Genomic DNA, 24,555 nt, shown 5'->3' with positions numbered 1-24,555 from the left:
GTAGCGAATGCGTATCCTCTGCATTAACTCAAAAATGAATCTTTTGAGTTAATAAATCTCAACCGTCTGATTTTAAACGGAGTCAATCCAGCCGCTGTTTATGATGTAGGGGGCCTTTAATATTACTGTGGATACGAATTCGTAGCAGTAGCAGTGAGAAATGAACGAATGATTCGGATATGATTTTGTTATAATAATATAGAGTTAGGCTAATATGACATTGGTGTTATTTGAAACTAAATAACACCAAATCTTAAACTCTTAGATCTGCTTTAAGATTCGTAATATCCGCTTTTACTGTTCAAGCACTTTATTTTGTACGAATCTTAAAGCAGATCTAAGAGTTTAAGATTTGGTGTTATTTAGTTTCAAATAACACCAATGTCATATTAGCCTAACTCAATAATATATGTTAAAGAATCAGCTTTTATATTTGATGATAAGTATGAATAATGGTCATGTTTGATTGTAGAGTAAAGTTAATCAGAATTAAATTTATTATTCTGAGTTAAGGTAGATTAAAATAATTATATTTGGTTAGAATTTGATAGAGTAAGCTCACAAAAAGAGAAAAAATTATAAACTCTAACTGTGGGACCAACAGGTGAAGTAAGTTACTCCATCTAGAGAGGTAGAGTAACTTAATTTGAATTAACTCAAATGTTATTCCATCTTACTTTTTCAAATTTACTCTTCATTTGACTCCTTAAAGATAAAGTAGATGATTTACTCCACCACTTACTCCACACTCCACAGCTAAATATGACCAATAATCTTTTTATATTTGGATCGGTAAAATTTTTGTTCGAATTCATATTGCCTAAAGTAACTTGAATTTAGATTTTAGATCTAGACCGTTAGACCAATTCTGCCACGAATATTAAAGAGATTTGCGCATTCCATCTTCCACAGGATTAGAAACTCAAATTTAAGTTACTTTAGAGCATCCTTACTGGAACCCTTTATGAGCTACCAGACAAACTTTACCACCGCCGCCTCCCATTTGTCAAAGAAAACGATCATTTGATTTTTAAACGGGCGTGTAACATCTATGCCGAGTCACTGCGACCATACTAAACCGTTATAACCCGTCATCAAAATCATACTAAACTGTGCAAAACTGTGCTAAACCGTGTAAAACTGTGATAACCTGTTGTTTAACCGTGCTTATCTGTGGTCAAAACCATGTTATTTCTCATAGAAACAGACCAACCGAACCGAACCATAGACCGGACTGACCTGTGTGAGTCTGGACCATGGTCCTTGGCACAAGTTTGAGTCATCCTCTTCAAAATCTGTGTTGAAACAAAAACAGTGGCAAGGTGATGTTAGGTGTCATTTTTGCTCTCATACTGGGGAAGACGAAACAGCCTTACACCTTTTTCTTAAATGCCCTTACTTAGCTCAGATTTGGTTTTGGATGGGTAATTTCCAACAAATTTATTGTGGGTGACAATCTTTAGAAGAGATACAACATTTTGCCATGACTTTACCTCTCCAACAAAGACAAGATATGCTCATGGTGGTTAGTGCCATCTGCTGGAGCATATGGACCACTAGAAATTCAATTTGCTTTGATAATAAATGCATTCCCTCCATAAGGCAAATGATTGTACTAATTTGTTCATTGTTGGATTATTGGCTAGGTAACAAAAAGAGACATGTGGGCACTTTTACGCATCTTTGGATCCCTGAAGATATGGATATGGTGCCCATTCAAACACTCTCCCCTGCCTTTTGATGCTATTGAGATTGATGGTGGTACTAGTATGCAACTGGTCCCCTTGCTAATTAGGGTTCAAATTTTGCTCATTTATCATGGCTTGCTTTAAACCCCTATTTTGTTCCTCTTGTTAGACTGTTTGAACTGTTATGTTGTCATAACATGGGATGCTCCCATGATTTCAAAGCTGATGTTGCATTTTGTTTGTTGGCACAGCATCTATTTTCTCTGTTTTGGCACAAGGTTTAGTGCTACTATTGCTTTGGGTTTTTAGGGGTAGTTTTATATTTTTCTGGTTTTTTACTCAAGACTCTGTATGACTTTTTCTTATAATGGACGGGCTTTTGCCTATTTTTCCAAAAAAATTTGAACCGTCTAATCCGAACTGTGTGGACTCTTGAACCGGAAAGACCTGTGGACCGAGGATTTTAGACCTAACCGGGCCGTTTGCAAAACACTAATCCATTCTAACAAGAATTTTTAATATAAATAAAATATTAAAAGGAATAAAGAAATAAAAAATTATTGTTGGATTTTCACCGGTATAAAATCACTCGATCTAAAAAATTCTGCACGATTCAAACATTTGATTTTCTATCTATCTAAAAAAAATAGTAAAATTTTTTCAAAAAATATAAAATTTAATATCCAAACACATTAATATGAAGAACAAGATGAACAATTCGGATCAACTATTAAAATTTTGAAAATTCAAAACTCAAATATTAAGCCGTAGCACCGTAGCCCTCTTTGCAAACCATAGCATCATAGCCTTACGCCTTAGATAGGATCAGAAACTTAAAATTTAAGTTACTTCAGGGGATCCTGACTCGGAACCTTTATGAGCTACCAGACAAACTTCACCACCGCCGCCTCCCATTGGTCAAAGAAAACGATCATATGATTTTTAAACGGGCGTGTAACATCTATGCCGAGTCACTGACAAAGATTTTCAATTATTAAATAAGAAGCGACTAGCGAGTAAGTTAAAATTGCTAGGCGAGTCACTACATCATTTCTACCATAGAAGAAGCCGCATATTCTATTCCAGGCCCAGGTGTCGCAATGAATTAGCATCCTCTGAGATATCTCATATTTTGTATGACTTTTTGGAAAATCTCAACCGTTGCAATATGTTCTACGTCAATCTCAAAGCTCAAATAATACTCGCCCCCTATGTCACACCCGAATAGGCACCGGACACGTCGGTCACGCAAAATATGAGATATCTCAGACGATACGCACTCGTGTCGCAATACCCAAAAAAAGGAGACTAAAAAAAGGAAAGGAGGAAGTATGAAGCAGAAGCAAACAATTCAAAAACAATGAGGGGACTGAGGCAATTGACGCGCCGCCTCCTGAGCAATGTTCCTGAGAACACGGTGTACGGTGGACCAAAGACCCAGACACCCTCTCAGAGGGTCACGCTGGCGAACCTCAGGCAGAAGTACGCGAGAGGGGAGCCGATTACCATGGTCACGGCGTACGACTATCCCTCGGCGGTCCACGTGGACCAGGCCGGGATCGACATTTGCCTTGTAGGCGACTCCGCTGCCATGGTTGTGCATGGCCACGACACGACTCTGCCCGTCACGCTGGAGCTGATGTTGGCCCACTGTCAGGCCGTTGCACGCGGGGCCACACGCCCTTTGCTTGTAGGGGATCTTCCCTTCGGCTCCTACGAGTCCTCTTCTAATCAGGTATATTTTGCATATGCATTTTCTCTGAGGTTCGCTTTACAAAGGTTCAATACAAGTGGATTTTCATCAAACACTTGATTTATAGGATGATCAATGGATGGAGCATCCTCACTGATTCTCTAGTTAATGCATAACTACCACAAATCACCCATCTAATAAATTCATATCATTTATTGTGTTGAGCCACACTTTTGATTGATCACAAAAAAAAAAAACTAAAATCTTTGAAATTTGAAGCTGACATTTTTTCTCTTGGACATATCATCATTTAGACTTCAAATGCACAAAATTCACATTTTGAATGTTCAAATGACTGAATTACAAAGTCCTTCAGTTCTTGCAATTCAAACTTCACTTTCAAAATTTGCCAATTTTAACATTTTTATGGTCTTTTAAAAATGGTTATGGCCTTATGGGACAAGACAGGCAGTTGATAGTGCAGTGAGGGTGCTGAAGGAAGGGGGGATGGATGCAATAAAACTGGAAGGCGGGGCCCCATCAAGGATCTCGGCCGCAGGAGCGATTGTGGAGGCCGGCATTGCGGTGATGGGCCACGTGGGGCTCACCCCTCAGGCTATTAGCGTGCTTGGTGGGTTTCGGCCTCAAGGAAAGAGTGTTTCAAGTGCAGTCAAGGTAAGGGCTTGCTTACATTCTGATAGAATTTTTTTATTGCTAATTTGGGTGTATTACGGCGAAGGCCTACATTCTGTTCAGTTGAAATGGAGGAATAAGGCAATAATATGCTTTATTCTTCTTGTTTCGACTGAATTATCTCAATTTATGGAACAATGAGGTAAAAATACTTCTTTTCATCAGTGTGTATTTGTGTGCATGCGGCTGTATGTGTCCTGTGTAGGTGTGTTTGTGTGCTTATGAAGTTTCTGAAATTAAATTATATGTTGAACAAGGCAATTCCTCTCTTTGTTCCTGTTTATGAGTAGGGTTCAAATGCCTTGTGTCTTTCATGTCTCAATCGTGCCTCACATACTTATCTCTGTTTTCAAACTCCAGATAGTCAATTCGAACCGCTCAACATGATCTCCATATTAAAATGTGCTTGGAGACCAAATTTTATATTTTTTGGAAATTTTTTACTATTTTTTTAGATGGGTACAAAATCTCACTGTTTGTAAGAAGATTCTAGACCATCCAAAAACTGTGATTTTGTACCCATCTGAAAAAATAGTAAAAAGTTTTAAAAAAATATAAAATTTATTCTCCAAGCACATTTTAATATGGAGATCATGTTGAGCGGTTCAAATTGATTGTTTGGACTTTGGAAACAGAAATAACCATGTGAGACACAATGGAGGCATTTGAACCCTGCTCTTTAAAGTTTATAATGTCAAGATTTATTTCGCCATGTGTTCAATGAAATGCTTCTGAGAGAGTTCTTTTACTAGGTTGTGGAGACGGCACTAGCCTTGCAAGAGGCAGGGTGTTTTTCAGTTGTGTTGGAGTGTGTGCCTGCACCAGTTGCCGCTGCTGTGACATCAGCACTACAAATTCCAACCATTGGGATCGGAGGTGGCCCCTTCTGCAGTGGCCAGGTTATTCTACTTAAAATTGTATTTGTTGTGTAGATGCTTTAAAAATGATGTTCATCATACAACTTATTGCAGGTTTTAGTGTACCATGATTTGTTAGGAATGCTACAACATCCTCATCATGCCAAGGTACTTGCATTACTCAAACTTTTTATTTTAAATTATTAATGTAAAGAAATAAAATATGACAACACTCTTGCAGGGTAGGTGGTGTGATAAATTATTAATTTGTGGGTGAGTTTTGTAACATTATACCAGCATAGAAATTATCATTTTTTTTGTTAATATATATATAGGTGACACCAAAGTTCTGCAAACAATATGCGAGGGTAGGTGATGTGATAAACAAAGCGCTCTCAGAATACAAACAAGAAGTCGAGAGCAAAACTTTCCCGGGTCCCAGCCACACACCATATAAAATAAACGCAAAAGATGTTGATGGTTTTCTCAAAGAGTTGCAGAGATTGGGGTTGAGTGATGCTGCAACTGCAGCTGCAGCAGCTGCTGAAAATATAGAAATTGCCGGCAAACAATCTACAAAAAGCAGCTAACTATGATATGAAACAACGTTTTAGAAAAAGGTTGGTAATAAATTATAGAGAATAATAACAACGGTACCCGACTGGCAATAAAAAAAATTCTCTTGAAAATGAGAACCTACTTGTAATTCTCTTTGTTTGTTTGAAATTTCTTTTCCGGGAGAATGCATTGAGGTTTTTTCTTCTAGTGTACCATGTTATGCTGAGTTAGTCTGCAGTATAGTAGGAAAAAAAAAGTGTTTAATAGCCGTAGGTTATTAGCAATTGAGCCCCAAAACCAACTATGGTTTAAAATTCTTATGTTGTTCTTCTAAAGGAAAAGATTGAGACTTGAGAACCTTATCATTTATTCTAGTACTCCAAAGAAGTTTCTGAAACTGGTAATAGTAGCCAGTTTTGTATAATTCCAATTCTGAAAACCGGTTACTCCTGGCAATTCCAGACTTGTTTTTGGGCATCAGCACCTCTCCAGTAAGGATTTTGATTGACCTCTGTTGACAGATTTGGACCATTCATTTTACTATTTTAGATTGGATAGTGCCGATAGAGACCGACATGTCACTAGAAGTGGCCCGTCTGATCTGAAATGGATGGCCATGATCTGTGGGTCAATGAAATCCATAAAATTGACTAGTTTTCTGTAGCCTGCATGAGTGGTCCTCTCTATTTTATGGGTTATCTTCAATTTTATCATCTTATATAGAACACTGTTATTGAATATTGCTTAATAGACCGAAGATTGTAGAATGGCGCCATGGTTTTGGCAGAAGTTTGAGTCGAGTCATTAATGTGGTATTAGTGACCCGCTAAAATCTTTATTTTTGTAAATGGTGCAATAAATGAAGTGAGGAGAGGGACCAATTGTATGATTAGATGCTTGGAACATGTGGCAGTGGTGGGTGAGCAAAGGAATTTCCATAATAAAATATATTAAAATTAGAGTAAAACTAAGGTGTTCTCTTTTTGTCAACTCAATTCTAAATTCAGTCATATTGATTTCAAATGACGAATCTAAACCGTTGAATTTATCTAACTTACGAGTGATGTGTGTATATACTAAAAATTTAAAATTTTGAACTAAATAATAATAAAATCAAGCAGTCAACATTAAAAAATTTATAAATTAATTTTAATGCATTTGTTTTTTTAATGGCTTTTTATCACTTAAGACTACAATTAATTTGAAATTTTAAAATTTTCATGTATAGATGTATCACTCGTTAAGTATATGGATTTGAACAATTCAGATTTGTCATTTGAAACTAATCTGATAGGTTTGAGTTCATAAAAGAACTTGATGAACTTGAAAACACTCTAGTTCTACTCTTAAAAGTATTGTGCTTAAAACTTGCAATGTATAATTGTAATTACATTGCAAAGTAGCAACTTTTGCTTGCAACAACGTATGGAGGGTTTTACTTAATATTCAAGGGGCCTGTTCGTTTAAAAATTTAAAATCAAATTCATTTCTTTCCAATTCCATCTAGAAGAGATATACTCTCTAAACTATGGAAAACATGTACTTAATATTTATTATTTTTATTAAATTTATCATCATTTGTCATGAATCATGATCCCCTTCAGTTTCAGTTTCAGTTTCAGTGTCATTACCTTTCTTATGAGGCCTTCCCTTATTTCTGGAGAAAAAAAAACAAAAAAAACAATTTGAAATCTGGCCCAATTTGGTGCTCACGGACAAGGAATTATTAATCTAAAATTCCAATAATTTCTTTTGTCAAATTGCTATCACTTGCTTCACACGCTGACATATGTTGACAATATGCATGAATTGATCTTTTGTCAAATTTAAATAAGAGGAATTTGCAACTACCTGCCTCGTTAAATACAATTGGTTGCTTTGACTCACCAACTTTCTTAGTTATTATTTGAAAACAGCATTATTCTGAGAAAATTCTTTATCACAAGTCCAAAGTCAATTTAATTTATGTGCCGTATACATATTGCCGAAATTTTTATTAATACCACTGTCAAAAAAATATTTATGGGAAATTTGAAAAATAGCATATTAAATTGGAGGACCCCAAAAACCCAAAATGCACTGTAATATACTGATATTAAGGTTTTTGAGGGGCCTCCAATTCAATCTGCAGCCTCCAAAAATGGAGCTACATATTGAATCGGAGGCCTTGGTATTTTTTGAATTCTCCAATTTCAGTGGTGTTTTCATTTATTTTATTTTTCAAAATGGTATTAATAAAAATTTCGGTACATATTAAAACTGATAAACTATTTTTTTTTAGTGCAAATAAATTAATCAGAAAACCAGATACAAATTTATTCTGTTCATTATATTATTTTTTTCCAACGAAAAAAAATGCTCATCTGACAACCACATACAAAATTAGTTTTATAATCTTGACGTGCATATATTCATTTTGCCCCATATTTAATTTAAATATTAACTTGTGCACATTTTTTTGAGACCAATAACAACCCTCTTTGTTAAAACGGGATTGAGAGCGATTTGATTATGTCGTGCAATTTAATTAATGTCTCAATTACAGATGTAATGAAAGATTAGCCTCTGGAAGAATCAAGCTATGAGCTTTTTCGGCCACACACACAAAACCGTGTTGACTCAACATTGTTTTTTGAATTTTATATTTAGCTCGCTTGGACTCCGTGAGCATCCAAAAAAACAACTATTTTTGTTCTCCTTTTTTTTTTTCTTTTAAAAAAAAAAAAAAAAAAAGTGATTCCTAGCTAGCTTCAGGTTTAGAGCTCACATTTAGATGATATAGAAGGAGCTGACATTATTTTGTTTACCACCTTGTAAAACAAAAGGAAGGCACCATTGAAAGTGCGGCCGTTAGTTTATTCTTAATTTTCTTTTTGCGTTTTTGGCATTGGAATATAATAAGAAGATTGGCTTATATCAAAACGTTTGTTCCTACGCTGTGAAACAAACGCTTTTGGTTTTTATATTTTCAAAGTCTAAATAATCGATCATAAATGTTCAACGTTCAATCTATATTAAAATGTGTTTGGAGACCAAATTTTATATTTTTTTTGAATTTTTTTTACTATTTATTAAGTTAGTTTTAAAATTATTTTTTTCAATGATTCAGAAAATTTTCATTGTTTATTAAAATTAGCGATTTTAAAACTGACTTAATAAATGATAAAAAAATTGAAAAACCACATCTAATAATTTGGATTGACCGTTTGAACTTTAAAAATTGGAAAACCAATTTAGCCAACCTCTATATATATAGAGAGAGAGATGTTTTCATCATATTATTTATATAATATATTTTAATTTTCTAATGTTTGTTTTGTTTATACCTTATTTATTAGAATCAGAGCATACGGAAAACAAATAAACTTAGCCATTTTGATAATTGCCAAAATAATTTCTATGAAATCCGACATTTGAAACGTGATATTTCTCTATCTATATCATGTATGTTTTTTAAGTAAAGGTTAGAAAGTCAAGTCATCTAACTATTTATATCATGTATGTTAGAAAGGAGAAAATTGATGGTAACTTTATTGTTTTTCGAACAATTTTTAAAAAATTCAACAATCTATAGTTAATATTTTTTGTGAAATATTAATGATGCTCAAATTTTGTTAGATTTTGATATACAACAAATTTATGGACCGGGTTGATTATTAATTTATTATGAATGAATTTCAGTTCTTTATGTTAATGAAGACGTCTCATTTTTTTCAATTTAAATTTTTAGAAACACAGCACGAAATAAGTTTGTAATTTTAGAAATTAGATTTTTTTTTTTAGAAAGACATCCCTGTCTGGGTATTTTTTTTAAGTAGCAAGTTATATTTTAGCTTTTTTATTTCATATTAAAGACTGAAAATCAAAAGGCAAGTAACATCATTTTTATATTTTCATTGATTTTAAAATTTAACTGAATGTAAGAATTTATTTTATTTAATAAATATTACAGAGTCATGATAAAATTAGTCCCTACTATATAATATTAATTTTCTAACTATATAATATTTTAAAGGCAATAAGTACAGTTAAAAAAAATTGTACTTGTGTTTCTAATAATTATATTATAACAATTTATGTAGGGTTAAACTGAAACAATATGAAATTGAATTCTTTCCAATTGGTTCCAAATTCCAATTGACAGGTGGAATGGATGAGACGAGATATTTGGTAGGAATCCCTTTGAATTGGTCCAATAAAAAATTAGAAAAGTCAAACTAGTGGCCAATTTATTATTCCAAGGCATTAAATAATTAATGAAGCTTAGATAATCTAAACCATAACTCCATTCACACATGCACACAACCACATTTGGAGAATTTCAAAAATATTTGGACCACTAATTCAATCTGCAGTTTCATTTTAGAGATAAAAAAAAATTCAAATATATACTGTAATATACTGATATTTAAGTTTTTGAGAGCCTCCAATTCAATCTGAGCCCTTCAAAAATGAGATCGCAGATTGAATTGACGGCTTTGATATTTTTAAATTCTCCAATTTTAAGGGTTTTTTTTTAAAATGGTATTAATAAAAATATCGAAGAACGAGACCACGGAGAAGGGGCTATAATAAATTAATAATAGGTCCTGTATAAAAACATTTCCATACCGTATCAAGCTAAAAATTAGCTTTATTCTCATTCTACTTTTATTCATTAAATATTAACTTTATCTTTATTATATTCTTGCTCATTAAATTTAACGGATGACGAATAAATAATGAATAATTCTCGAATAAGTAGTATCATATATTATTTAAACCACAATTATAATAAGAAAATAAAGATATTAAACACATATAAAACATAAAAATTATAATTATCCAATTTTTTTTAAAATATAAATGATCAATTAAATAAAACAATAAAAAAAATTCTAAATAATTTTTTTCCATGAATTACTAATTATGAAACTATATAAAATGCTGGATAAATAAATTTATCAAAAATTACTAAAAATATATATAAAATATCATATAAATGAGTGTAATAATAATAATAATAAAAGAAATTATATAATTACAACTACGAATAGAAAATTATTATAGATAATTTGTATTTATCAATTATGAGGACAACGGGTACGAAAATACACTTACGCATACTCTTATCTAATAAGTTAGAAAATAATTTTCTTATCCGTAACCCTACTTGTTAAATTAATGAAAAAAAAGTTAGTATCCATACTCGTCTTACTGTGTATACATATATGAATAGCATGGGGTTAGCACTGTTCTTGAGTTAGTGACTATTCTTCTCCACTATTCTACGTTTGGATCACTCTAAGAGTATGTTTGGTTAGATTGAGAATAAGCTATTATTATAGTTAGGCTATTCAGAATAGCCTATTCGGTGTTTGGTTGTGTTAGAATAGCTAGAATGAGAAATCCAAACTTTTTGTCTTATTAGAATAGGCTATCGATAAGGGTTTTGAGATTTGATTATTCTAATAAGACAAATAATAACTATTTTTGATTTGACTATTCTAGCTATTCCTGAGATTAATGCTGTTCTTGCTAACCCATCCAAACGATAAAATAGGACTAACTTCAAATTAGTACTATTCTTGCTATTCTTACAATTACATCCAAAGTCACCTCAAAAGAATTTCATTCACACCACTAAGAAGGAACATTTCCTTAATTTTTTGCAATTCAAAAGGGAAGCAGATCACCTGTCCCCCCGGGTGCAGGAAAATTCTGCCCCCTCAGTCCCTGCAGCTGGGGCCGGTCACTCTTAAAGGGGGTCAGTCATTGTTAATTTTTGAACTTGGGGCTCACTAACAGTGACTCTGGGGGCAGAGGATTCGATCTCGTTCAAAAGGTTATATTGAGGAACCTGAGGTGCTTGTTTTTATCTTTAACACTGCTACAATTTTTTTATGTTTCGAAAGAACCATAAACTCAGGGGCAGATATAAGATTTTCATCACAAGGGAGCAAAAAATTATTGAATCAGATTTAAATAGTTAAATGAGTTTAAATTTATTAACTAATTGGATACTCCATAAAAAACAGTTTTAACTTATACTTTCTAATGCTTTAACTTATAATTTATGATGCTTTGAGTTATAATTCTAATAAACAATTAAAATCCAACAAATTATTTCAATTTTAACCCGAATTACAAATAAAATATCCAGAGGGAGACAAAAAAATTTTGAGGGGGCAAAGTCAATCGTAGCCGATAGATCTCTACTAAAATTTAAAATCCAGAGAGACAGTTGCCCTCCGAGATCATATGAGTCCGCCCTGAACATAGTAATTTTAAAATGAAACAATTATATTAGCTTGCTCAAAAAATATTTTACAAAAAATAAAAAACTCGGGGAGGGGCGGCGGAGGTAGGGGTGGCAACGAACCGAACTTACCTTAGCTTTGAGTTTGGTTTGAATTAATTTCGAACTGAACCTGGTTTGATTCATTTCGAACCGAACCCATTTCGAATCGAATTAATTGCAAAATACATATTTTTCGAATCGAACCTGAATCGAATCACGAACTAAATTATTTTTTAGCAGCCCTAGTTATACCGGTAGTTTATACATTAATTTTTTCTCGCGAGACAAAATTAACATGGTGTTACATTCCGAAATTCTAAAACATGATTAAATCGCTGAATCGATCAAAATTTCGAGATATAAACGAATTAAGAAATTACGTGCATAAAATTTTAGAGTTTAAAAAAAAAATAGGAGTTTAAAACCTTAATTAAGGTTCAACTAAGTAAGTAAGTTAAGTGTGAATCGAAACCACGTTGAAATTTTGAGATTTTGAAACTTTATAGGCTGAGTGCGGATGGGTTGACCCGCACTGCGGGTGGGTGCGTCCGCACTCATGCAATTCTGTGTTGGTCTGAGATTTCCTAAGTGCTGAGTGCGGATGGGTTGACCCGCATTGCGGGTGGGTGCATCCGCACTCATGAATTTCTGTGTTGACCTGACCTTTTCTGAAATTCTTCTAAGTCCTCAGTGCGGATGGATTGACCCGCACTGCGGGTGGAATGCATCCGCATTAGGCTCGGACTTTTCCTGAAATTCTGTCGAAAATTTACCAAGTTCCGAGTGCGGATGATTTCTGTGTTAAAGTTCATTTTCTGAAAACCGACTAAGTGCCGATTGCGGGTGAAGCCACCTGCACTGCGGATGGGTACGTCCGCACTCAGGGTGATTTAACCCTAAAACTCAAATCCAATCTTCTCTCTCTCTCCCACTTCATTTCCTTTCCCCATTTTCAAGTGGTTTTCACCCGAGAGAGAGAAAAAGAGCGAGAGAGTTTTCCGTTCCTCTCAAACCCCCGATTGTTGCGAGAAATCAAAACTGGAACCGAGTAAGCGCCCGTGAATCTCTCCTAACTCCCTGATTCGGTATTCTTTTCTCTCCTTTTCTCTTTCTAAACCTCGAATTTTCTCGATTTCTCAGATTCTCGTTTTAAACTCGATATTTGTGTTCGAATTGCTCAAGGATTAGTTCCTCTACACTCCTTGCTTGTTTATTTGTCAATCTTTTTCCCGATTTCTTCCGATTTGTGGATTTTGGATTTCTAGGGTTTCGTGCCAAAACTGAAATTGGGCATAATCGTGAATTGATTTGCTTAACCCAACCAATTAGACTTGTAATCGGTAGGGTTGCCTCCTAATCTTGAATTTCTAGAACATTTAACGACTGATTTGAGATTTGACCAAATTAGGGTTTAACCAAACGGTAAATCGAACTATTACGAGAACCAAATTGGTGAACTAGTAAGTGAATGGTTACCCAATTGAGAGCTTGTATGGTCCCGAGGACCTAGATGAGATTGTGTGAGGTTTTAGAGGATTTTGGTAAGAAATAATGAACCGAACGAATTAATACCAAAAGCATAGGAATTGATTAAAGAAGGTATAAGCCCTAGAAGTAACTCGAGTAAACCTCTCGATCGTGAACCAATGTTAAACCTAGTATATGTGTAATATAGGTGTAGGATCGGTCGAGCAAGACGTTGCGAGGCATTTCGTGACGCCTGAACCATAATTTAAGCGGTACGCTCATCGTAATCAGGTGCGGGATTCTTGGACTTGTTTGATACTTTATTTTGAGGAATTAAACTGTTATTCGTTTGTCATGTTGAATATCATTGATTGCATCATTGAATTGTGTATAGCATTTGCATAGCCCAATCAAATTAAACTCGAATTGATGTGACTTGAGTGATTTGCATGCTGGTATGGTTGTAGGTTGTGTCGATCTATTATGATCTGATTTGATTGAAAGTCACCACGATTTGCTATGTATGTGAATGAATTTACGAAGTTGAGCACTTGAATCCAATTAATTTGCAAAGTCGGGCTGTATGCTGACTTTGATTCCCAGGATCCTAAATGGCCTTAGGTGAACGGCCCTCAATGTTTCCCAGTACCGGTTGGGACGAGGGAGGGTGATTATGTTATGACGTGTGAATTGGAATCGTGGGTGACTAGTGTGTAACGTCTATGGCTCGGTGGCATTTTCCTACGTGTTAATGCATTTGGACGGTCGATTGAATATTACGAATATTGGAAACGATTCTAAAGAGGATTTTCTTTATGTGACTTGAACCAGACCATAATAATTGTTAAGCCAAGAGATTACAGATGGGTGTCAGATAAAGGGTCCAGCTCGGTTGGCCATCTGTAGGTGTCAGTAACCCTACAGATGTGGGTTTGATAAAGGGTCCAGCTCGAAAGAACATCTGTAATTGCTACAAGCCCTAATGAATTGAGTTAAGCCAAAATATCTGTTGTGTTTGAAATTCATCTTGAAAATTCCGTTAACTGTGATTCATCTGATTAATTGTTGTCGAGCATATGCATTCCTTTTTATTATGAATATGAATTGATTTGAATTGCTATTGTTGTATGGTTTCATTTTTGAATATGGAGTTTGATTGCAAGTCCAATAATCTAAACTGTGGCAAATTTCGCACTGAGAATTTATTCTCACCCCCACCCTTTGGGTTATTTTCAGGTTTATTACACGAATACAGCAGATGAGGATATTGGTAATGCATATAAAAGATCCACTGCCTTGCGTGTATATGTGACACTTAAAAAAATATACGCGGCAGGCTGTCAGACCCGGGATTTGGGTTGTGACACATGGCTTCCTTTTACCGGTATGAACTATGAAATAAGTGTTTTTAAGTTGAAAGATTGTTCATGAAAAAAAATACATCAGAGACGGCTTTCCTGGTATGAACTATGAGAGACGACCGAAGAGAGAGGAGAGACAGTCATCTAGGCCGGAGAGAGGAGTGACAGCCGGAGAGACAGCCAGTCGCCGAGAGCGTCGGCTAGATTTTAGAGCTAGAGGGAGAGTGAGTTAGGGAGAGGTGGAGAGAGAACTAGATTATTGAGATTTGAGAGCGAGGAAGTGTCGGCTAAGTTAAATTATGACTCTCTATCTTGGATTTTAATTTCATCAGGTAAATAGATGGCTGGTGATTTTATGAGATTCGAACCACAAAAAAATCACGAACCTATTTCGATCGAATCAGGCTAGGTTTGAGTTTGGTTTGAATTAATTCCGAACCGAACCTGGTTTGGTTCGTTTCAATTCGAATCCATTTCGAATCGAATTAAACTCGAATCAAACCCGAATCAAACCCAAATCGAATCACGAACCTCGAATTTTTTTGCCAGCCCTAGGCGGAGGTGTCCTGAAAATTAACAAATAATATATAAATGCTGGGAAAAATTGTTTTGCAACCATTATCTATCTCTCTTATGTACATAATAATTGAACAAATCAAAAGCAAAACCCACCTTAAATTAAAAGTTAGTCCTCAAAAGATCTGATCTCATGACATAATTAAATTAACCAATGAAATCCGATTCCTTCTCTCTCCTATCTCTTCCCCTCAGCCCCTTGTCGGCCAAAGTACAGACAATTGAAAATGTCAACGTGCCATGCTCCAACAATGTCAAACCTTGATTCTGTACCGTCAGATCCAAATCCAACCAATAATCATGCATGCATCCTAACATGTTAATATCATTTTTCACACTTCCACCTCATACTTTTTCATAATTTACATAATGAAGTCCAAGCACAAATGGGTTGGATTTTGATCTGTTAATTTGTTGCTGTTATATATTGTCACTTTGTTGAGTTACTCACAAATGTGTTACATGTTAATTCAGTTACAATTTGGCAAATTAATCCTAAAAAATTATCGAAAGCGCAACGGATTAAGCCGTGCTGAATGCGTATGCTAGCAACCTCCGGCCGTCGCCGCTGCGTTGCTCTCACCTTTTACCATCCACGGTCGGTCTCCGAAAACATTATCGTTCTCATCAAACAAACCCTTGTTGTTCGCACTCGCACCGCTCCCTTCGAAAATATTGCTAGTGTTATCCATGAACAACACGTCGTCTTCGCATATCAACTCCATGTCCTCTACTTTTATCATGCCTTCTTCAGATTCCTCTTCGTCATCTCCGTCTTCTACCGATGCTTCCGGATCTGCAAGCATTTCGTCGCATAGTTTTTCCTCGGACTTCCCATCGGGAGAGGTCTGGCATGGTGGCTGGTGGGAGGAGCTCACGTGGCGGGTGGTACCCGCAAGTGAATTTCGGTGGGTTGGTGCGGGGTGGTTGTGTTCGGCCGTGTAGGTTATGATTAGCATGCTCGGGTCGGTGCGGCTTCTCTCGACTTGTTTTCGGGCTGGACAGCCCTTTGAACTGCTACACTTGTAGTATCCCCTGTTTTACATGCCACATAATTAATACAAGTCATTAATTCTCCTTCTTACTATTTCTGAAAGGGATGCAATTGCAACCTATTAATTACATGCATGTAAGCAAATTGATTCAAAGAATCAAATTTAAATACACCAGGAAAGAAGATATAAAACCATTCAAAGTGATGAAGTTTATATTATATGAAGAATATATAAGGATATATATTTATGTTTTGTGGGGATGATACATGTGCATGCATGTCATGAGATAAGGTTTATCTACACGAAAGAACAAAAGTGATGGATTTTACGAAGAACCTTGGATAAGGAGAGCCTTTGATCGGCTTTTGGCCGTATTTACGCCACGCCCACATGTCGGCCGAGGCGGCGCGATCTGCCGGAACTTGACACACTGTTTTCTTCTGTTGATTCTTCCTATAATAAAATTGAAACAAATCCTTGTTAGCTGATCTGAAAGGAATATCTCCAAAATTTAATTAACAAAGCCTTCTTAATTTACTGAGTTATTAATTGTTGGTAGCTAATTTCTAGCAACAAATCATCAATTTATATATGATGATAAAACTAAAACAGGTACCTTCTTTTGGACCGGGGTGTTTGGGAAGACGGCCGGCTCGGTTGCCGACCGAAGTGCGGTACCGGAGATATCAAATTTGCTTGAGACGGTACCAACAGTGGCATCGGCAGTACTGGTGTAACTTTCTCGCTCTTATCTGGCACAATTTGAGGTAGAAAAGAGATGTACAAATCACTCAAATCTTGAGCTTTGCTACCATTTGGAGCTTCCAGTAATCGGTGAAAGAGAAACCCCTCAGCTGCACCCCCACCGCCAACTTCCAGAGCTTTCTCTTCTTTAATTGATGGTAATGGAGGCTGCAATGGTGGCGTCTCAAATGGAGGGAAGAGTTCGGGAGCCGTAGAAGCGGTTTGCTCAGAGAAACAACAGCTCCTCACCACAGCTTGTAAATCCCAATTGTTCTCTTCCATGGAGAGAAGAGAAAGACAACCCAAAGGAAACAAGTAATTAACTTCGATTGCACAAGTGGGAGATTGAAGAGAGAGAGAGAGAGAGAAAATGGGTTTGGTTTGAAGAGGTGAGAAAAGGGGAGGCTTAGAAGAAAGAGAAATCAGGTCGTCTCCTTGTGGTTTAAATGGGTTGAGTTTGAGTTTGACTTTGAATAAATGTCAAATGGGAAGAAAGAGAGATGTCAAATGAGTGAGATGAGAGGAAAAAGAAATGTAAGCAAAAATTAAAAAACAAAAAGCAAAAGAAAAGGGTTTATTATTTTTCTGGTGCATTCTACGATGAGTAAAGATTTTAACAGATTAGTTTTGGCTTCTTGCAGCGCATAGAGCATATGAAGCGCTGTTTTGATTCTACAGTACTTGCTCTGCATGAAGATAAAACCACTCTGTTAATATCTTTTCCTGTCTACGATTTAGCAGTGGTACGGTTATCCACGCGTTTTGTGTATAGCTGCTGTCTACTGTCTGCCAGATGCACTGCACGAGAAAGAGTTGCTCTTTTCGAAAAGATGTGAGATAGACCCGGAATGTGATGTATCATGTCACTGGTATGTGGGTCCCATGGAAATTGTTCGGGGGCGGCTTTGCGATTTGGGTGTTTTTTAGTTGGAAAGATTTGGTCCTGCCGGCCGAGAGCATCTGCTGCTATTATGATTTTCTGTTGCGCTTTCTTTGTAGTAACTTGTGTTGCTAGACAATTTAATATATTTGGCTCCTATGTACTAATTTATGTTGAGACTTATAGATTTAGTGACATTGTAAATACTGTATTAATTTATTTTTGAATTTTTAGATTTTGTAATTTGTCAATATTAATCGGACCGAACCGAATTAAAATGAGATATGTTCAATATGTTACACAGGTAATTATTTTTATTGCAAAATTTAGTCCAATTAGAAAATTTATGTTGCTTTCGAAATTACGTACTATGAACTTATAAATTACAAAAATATAAAAACTAACAAAACTAATTAAATATCTGTTGCAACTAATTAACTCTGAAATGGAGGATAATAGGGTAATTAATTTCCTATTTCTTATATAAATTAAACTATCCAATTCCTCCAATTTAAATTTTGGACCCCAAAATTAATTGATGTAATGTTTTGTAATCTTATCTAGAAAATGAAAAGGCTCATGTGATTGACAAACTACCTACCTTCATACACTATCTTTTCCTATAAGCAAGATAAAGGACCACTAGGCACATAGCCTCATTGAGCCACACCAAAAAAATAAAAATAAAAATAAAAATAAAAAACAGAGGCACCAATTGGAACTGCATGAGTGGTCACTGGCCACTCTTCAATCCATTTTCTAATCACCCATTATCTCCAGTTGTGCTCTCCAGTTGTGCTCCTACTAGGCTACTAGCTCATGAACTGGCAATAGAATATCACTGTTGAAGCATATGAAATGGCACCAATGGAATGATTTTATTGTTGTTTATAATTTAATTAATTAATTAATTAATTAACCAATCTCCAAATCTTAATAATGATTTATTATTATCAAGTTTATGCAACAGAATCAGCTGACAATATTTCAAATGGTGCATGCGAATCATCCAATGATTATACTCTTTTTTCAGCCACATAATAATTATAAACATGAAATATATATATTTTTTATAGTTAATATTTTATATAACTATTTTCCTAATGTTCTCGTTGATTGAGCCATAATATAATTAAATGCTGTCTGTACGCGTTTTTAATAAATATATAATATTTTTTTTGGTGAATTACATTTTTTTTTTGTATTTTTATTGGTGTTCAGAAATCGCCAGAAGTTTGCGCAAACCAAGAAATGATGGGGGGTGGCAGAGTTCATTGTTTTCTCAGATTTGTTATGCATTTATTTCCTTTTTGGTGTCGGTGCATCGTGCAAATTAAATTTAATAAAACAGTATTCATACCAGTGTTACTAGATTGGCATTCGTGTGGAATTAAAAAATTGCTAAGCTAACCATGTTTGAAAAATAACATATCATTTAGGCTTAGCAGGAGGGATCCAATTACACTGATTTTGGTAACACCCGATTACACTTTACATTTTTAAAGTTTTTAAAGTACGAATAGTCGATTCAAATTGTTCAAATATAATAGATATATAAAAATGTGTTTACAGATCAAATTTTACATTTTTTAAAATTCTTTTACTTTTTATTAAGTATTTTACAAAATTGTTGTTTTCAGACCATTGAATTTTGTACCATCTTAATAAATAGTAAAAGAATTAAAAAAGAATGTAAAATTTGATTTGCAAACACACTTTATATCAATCATGTTTTCAATCGATTATTTGGACTTTGAAAATGTAGCGTGTAATATGTTGTCACTAAAAAACGGTGTAAGTGGATCCCTCCTCTAGGCTTAGTGTTGTTAAAAAATTTGTACGTCGAAATCAATTAGAAAAGAAATGTAATTTGTTTGATTGATTATGATTCCACTTGTCAAAAGTAAGTTTAAGTTTGATTCAACTCGATTTATACTAATTTGATTCATTCTTCAGTTCATTGCCAAAAAAAAAAAAAAATGTACAAAGAAAATGAACCTCGTTGTACAAAGAAGATAAAAAAAAAAAAATTCTCCATCACTTTTTATCGATGTATTTCACGAACGAGTTGTTAACAAACTAGTTCAGATTGGCTCACGATTGACTCGTCTTGATTCTATTTATTCTGACATGAGTCGAGTTCAAATATTATGTAACTCTTCTCGACTTAGCCCATTTACAACCCCATTTAGACTATTAATACCGAACTGCTAGTTATATAACATATGCAAATGTAATGGTATATATTATTTAGACTAATTGGATTATTTATTTAACTAATATATAAAATTTTTCATTTTTTTTTTCTTTGCTAAACCATGCAAAACCATTTTTTGTAAGCCAAAACACAATTAACATGCATTTTAAAAATATATCACAGGAAGGAAGTCATGTGACTCATGTAGTCATGTCCCACTTTTACCTGTAAATTAATTAATTAATTAAATACCTCTCTCTTCATATCACATGTCTGTTTAATTGTGTCCCACATTTGGAGATGCATAAAAGTACCTAAGGTCAATAACGTGCATCGTTGGCCATGTGGCAATATAAAATAATAAATTATCTAAGTCAACTATTTTTTATTAATTTTTCCTTGGTTATTAATTTATTATCCAGAGTCTTGGGTTCCTTCTAAGCATATAAAATAGAGATATGCTAATGCTACCTGTCAATCTGAAAAAAATATTTTCTAAACATACACCCAACTGTGCAATTCATATCTCATATCATATCATATTACTGGATTTAAATCCTGAATTTATCAGTAAATTAGTTATGAATTAGATTTTCTGTTTTGTCAATCTAAATTTAGTTAAGTATTACAATAAGTTAAATGCGTAAAAGTTTCTTAAGTACATTGATTATTTATAAAATTATGCTATTTTTATTTAGTCTCGAGATAATTAATTATCAATTTTAATATATATGTGTGTGAGAGGAGAGTTCAAGTATCTTTATTTTTATACTTTTTATCATGTCTCTGTTTTTAGTTCCTTAACAATAAATAATTTTTTAACGCAAATGAAACAATTTTTTTTATTAAAGGGCTTGATACATTTCAGCATCTTTTAAATGCATTTCGCGAGAATTGAACTTACATCTCTCCGCAGAGAGACATACTTGTACCACTGCATTAAACCTGTTGTTCTATTTGAAATGAAACACAATATTATTTTTTTTATGTACAGTGTAATTTTTTGAACATCATGTCAAATTTAAAAACTTTTTTTTGCTCATTTTGTCTTTATTTTAATAAGCATAAAAAATATAAATATCAAACAATGTGGATGAATGAATGTTGATTTCTCATGCACTTAGAGATTATGCTCCCTATCACAATAAGAATAAAATACTACAAAAATTTCCAAGCATGCATGTTTTTGTTATTGGAATAATGAGGAGGGTTAAAATGCACCATTGGTTTGTGCCCCAACCATACCCCATGTCTATATCTCCGTTTACAAAGTTCAAACAGTCGATCCGAACCGTTCATCTTGTTCTACATATTAAAATGTGCTTAGAGACCAAATTTTATATTTTTTGGAATTTTTTTACTATTTTTTAGATAGGTACAAAATCACCGTTTTTGGATGGTCCAGATGTAGTGCTTTTGTACCTATCTAAAAAAATAGTAAAAAAATTCCAAAAAATATAAAATTTGGTCTCTAAGCACATTTTAATATGTAGAACAAGATGAACGGTTCGGATCGACTGTTTGAACTTTGTAAACGGAGATATAGAAATGGGGTATGGTTGGGGCACAAAACCAATGGTGCATTTTAACCCTCCTCTTGGAATAATAGAACTTTAATTATTAATTATTTTTTAAATAAAGATATTACATAGCACCAGAGTCAATATTTTAGAACGGATACACTTTAATGCCGCTATATGACACGTGTATGAAAATTAATGCATTTAGAAGTTATCTCCACAAAATTGATTTCTTTTGCCGACAAAATAGTTATATAAACTAAAGGGGAAAAAAAAAAAACATCATGTTATCATTTGTTTTCTTAAGCAAGCACACTATGATTCGAAATTTTTATAAATACCATTTCAGAAGAAAAAAATAAACTAAAGCACTCATGAAATTGGAGAATTCCAAAAATACCTAGGCTGCCAATTTAATCTGCGGCCTTAGATTGAATTAGATATCTCCAAAAACTTAAATGTCAGTATATTACAGTGTATTGTTGGGTTTTTAGGAGGAGTCTCTAATTCAATTAGCGACCCTTCAAGAATGGAGCCGTAGGTTAAACTGGCGGTCTGGATAAAATTTTCCAAAAAATATGGAATTTTTTTTTTTTAAATATGGTATAAATAAAAATTTCGGCACTATAATGCAACATTGGAACAAAAAAAAAATAATAGAGAATGCTTTTCCTAACTTCAATGTACGTAGCATCGCTGACATCTGTTTCAATTCTGTGAATCAACAACTTTAAAATATATATATATATATATATATATATATAGTAAGGCTACGCTACTTTGCGAATTAAACGGGCTGTTTTAATTCACGCTTATATCTCTAGTTTCAAAGTTCAAATAGCCAATTCAAACCATTAGATGTTTTAATTCGTTTGTACTCCACGCCGTATTTTCATTTTGAAAGTACAAACGACCGATCCGAACCGTTAGATGTGATCTCCATATTGAAATGTGCTTGGAGACCAAATTTTATATTTTTTGAAATTTTTTTACTATTTATTAAGATGGTTTGAAAATCGCTATTTTTATTAAAATTCTGCACCATTAAAAAACAGCGATTTTCAAACCATCTTAATAAATAGTAAAAAAATTCCAAAAAATATAAAATTTGGTCTCCAAGCATATTTTAATATAGATTAAATATCTAACGGTTTGGATCGGCTATTTGAACTTCGAAACTAGAGATATGAGCGTGAATTAAAACAGCCCGTTTAATTCGCGAAGTAGCGTAGCCTTACTCTATATATATATAAAGAGAGAGAGAGAGAGGAGGAGGGTTCAAATGCCTCCATTTTTTGTGCCTCCATCATGCCTCCATTTTAAAAAAAATAAATAACTCAAAATTTAAATTATAAATGTCAAAATAAAACCGTTAGATGTGATCTATGTTATTTTCTCTATATGCTCATAAAATATTATCACATTTCAATTTTGTTTTTATGTGAATTAATAAGTTGGAAAATCAACGTCTAGAAATTATTCACATTAGTACATTTTTTTACAATCTCTTGATGACAACCAAAACAAAGTTGAAATGTCATAATATTTTACATGTGCATAGATAAAATGATGTAGATCATATCCAACGGTTTTATTTTGACTTTTAAGTTCCAAATTTTTAGTTATTAAAGTTTTTAAAAATGGAGGCATGATGGAGGCACAAAAAATGGAGGCATTTGAAACCTTCCTCATATATATATATAGATAGATAGAGAGGTTGGCTACTCTACTTACATAAACATATGATGGTATATACTTATAACTCATTTTTTTGTTTTCAAAATCCAAAAAGTCAATATGAACCGTTATATGTGATCTCTATATTGAAATGTGCTTGCAGACCAAATTTTACATTTTTCTGAATTTTTTTTACTATTTATTAAGCCACTTTGAAAATCACTGATCCAACGGTGGCTTCTAATTTTACTGTTTTGTTGTTAAGCCACCGTTAGATCAATAATTTTGTAAAATACTTAATAGATAGTAAAAAAATTCAGAAAAATATAAAATTTGGTCTCCAAGCACATATTAATATGGAGAACAAGATGAACGGTTCGGATCGACCGTTTGAATTTTGAAAAGTCGAATTTGAACCGTATGTATTTCGGCCCATATATACATTCGAATGCACATTAGTCTCTCTATATATAAAATTCTTGTTGGTTGTCTTTTTCTATGATTTGTCGTCCAAACAGGCACAGCAACAGGATAATAAATTAATGGGGTTTCCCAAATAAATATATCATCAGGTTTCATATGAAAATTTGTCTTGTTACAACTTTTTGTGGCGTCACAGACCACCAAAAAAGTGGCGTGTCAACAGCAAATTTTTATTTTTGCAGAGGACTTCTCATTATTTAAAAAAAAAATCAGGAATTTAAAATTATATATAAAGCTTCTATTTTGCCCACAGGAAGTTTCTTTCTATAATATATAAAAAAATTCTATCAAGTTCGCTTTATATAATGAATATAACAATATTTTTATTTCATACTAAAATTGCATAATTATCTCAGAAATCAGGACACGTGTCCCAAAGTTTATTCATATTTTTATGTTCAATTATAATTTTTTATATCAATATTTCTATCCTATTTATTGTTGTAGATGTTGTTGTTATTATTATCAGTTATCACTGTTAATTATTACTACAGTAATTCTAGATAATTAAAGTTAGTTAGTATTAGTAATTGTATGTTAGTGTTTGTAGTTATTTGATATTATTTGTTTATTTCTCGTGTGATCTAGGGTGCACAAAAAATAATTTGTAGTTTGTGATTCTATTGAGTTCAATTCAAAAAAAAAAAAATCGGTTCCAAACGAATCAAACCAGTTTGGTTCTGAAATGAATCAAATCCAGTTTGGTTCGAAATTGGTTCAAATCGAACTCAAACTGAGTCTGACTCGGTTCGAAACTCTTTTTTTTAATTCAAAATCATGCTTCAATTTCGAACCAGTTCGGTTCAAAACTGATTCGAATCACACCGAATCAAATTCGAACTCTTCTTTTCAATTCGAAACCTTACTTCAATTTTGATCTAATTTG

General features: G+C 33.7%; 3 protein-coding genes across 3 annotated transcripts in view; 1 reads left to right on the top strand and 2 right to left on the bottom strand.

Annotated features, from left to right (window-relative positions):
• Positions 1-3,010: 3,010 nt before the first annotated feature.
• Positions 3,011-5,696, top strand: LOC144568239 (3-methyl-2-oxobutanoate hydroxymethyltransferase 1, mitochondrial-like). The gene is made up of 5 exons (XM_078318518.1): positions 3,011-3,423; positions 3,850-4,056; positions 4,827-4,973; positions 5,046-5,099; positions 5,267-5,696. Exons 1-5 carry the CDS (start codon positions 3,049-3,051, stop codon positions 5,519-5,521), a joined length of 1,038 nt encoding a protein of 345 aa, XP_078174644.1. The 5' UTR covers positions 3,011-3,048; the 3' UTR covers positions 5,522-5,696.
• A 3,160-nt stretch (positions 5,697-8,856) lies between these two features.
• The window catches only part of LOC144568290 (Tic22-like family protein), a 29,428-nt gene continuing 13,729 nt past the window's right edge, over positions 8,857-24,555 (bottom strand). The window contains exon 11 of the transcript XR_013515621.1: positions 8,857-8,868. The gene's annotated coding sequence lies outside the window, so the exon portion shown is untranslated. The remainder of the gene's footprint in view (positions 8,869-24,555) is intronic.
• Positions 15,290-17,242, bottom strand: LOC144568566 (WRKY transcription factor 22-like). The gene is made up of 3 exons (XM_078318933.1): positions 16,785-17,242; positions 16,505-16,621; positions 15,290-16,208 (listed from the first exon to the last, which is right to left on the bottom strand). The coding sequence occupies exons 1-3, from the start codon at positions 17,192-17,194 to the stop codon at positions 15,719-15,721; spliced, it is 1,017 nt and encodes a 338-aa protein (XP_078175059.1). The 5' UTR covers positions 17,195-17,242; the 3' UTR covers positions 15,290-15,718.

This window comes from Carex rostrata, chromosome 17 (genome assembly GCF_964058835.1).
Source record: "Carex rostrata chromosome 17, lpCarRost1.2, whole genome shotgun sequence".
Taxonomy (NCBI): Eukaryota; Viridiplantae; Streptophyta; class Magnoliopsida; order Poales; family Cyperaceae; genus Carex; species Carex rostrata.
The sequence above is the reverse complement of the archived record's forward strand: the minus strand, read 5'-3'. Positions and strand labels throughout refer to the sequence as shown.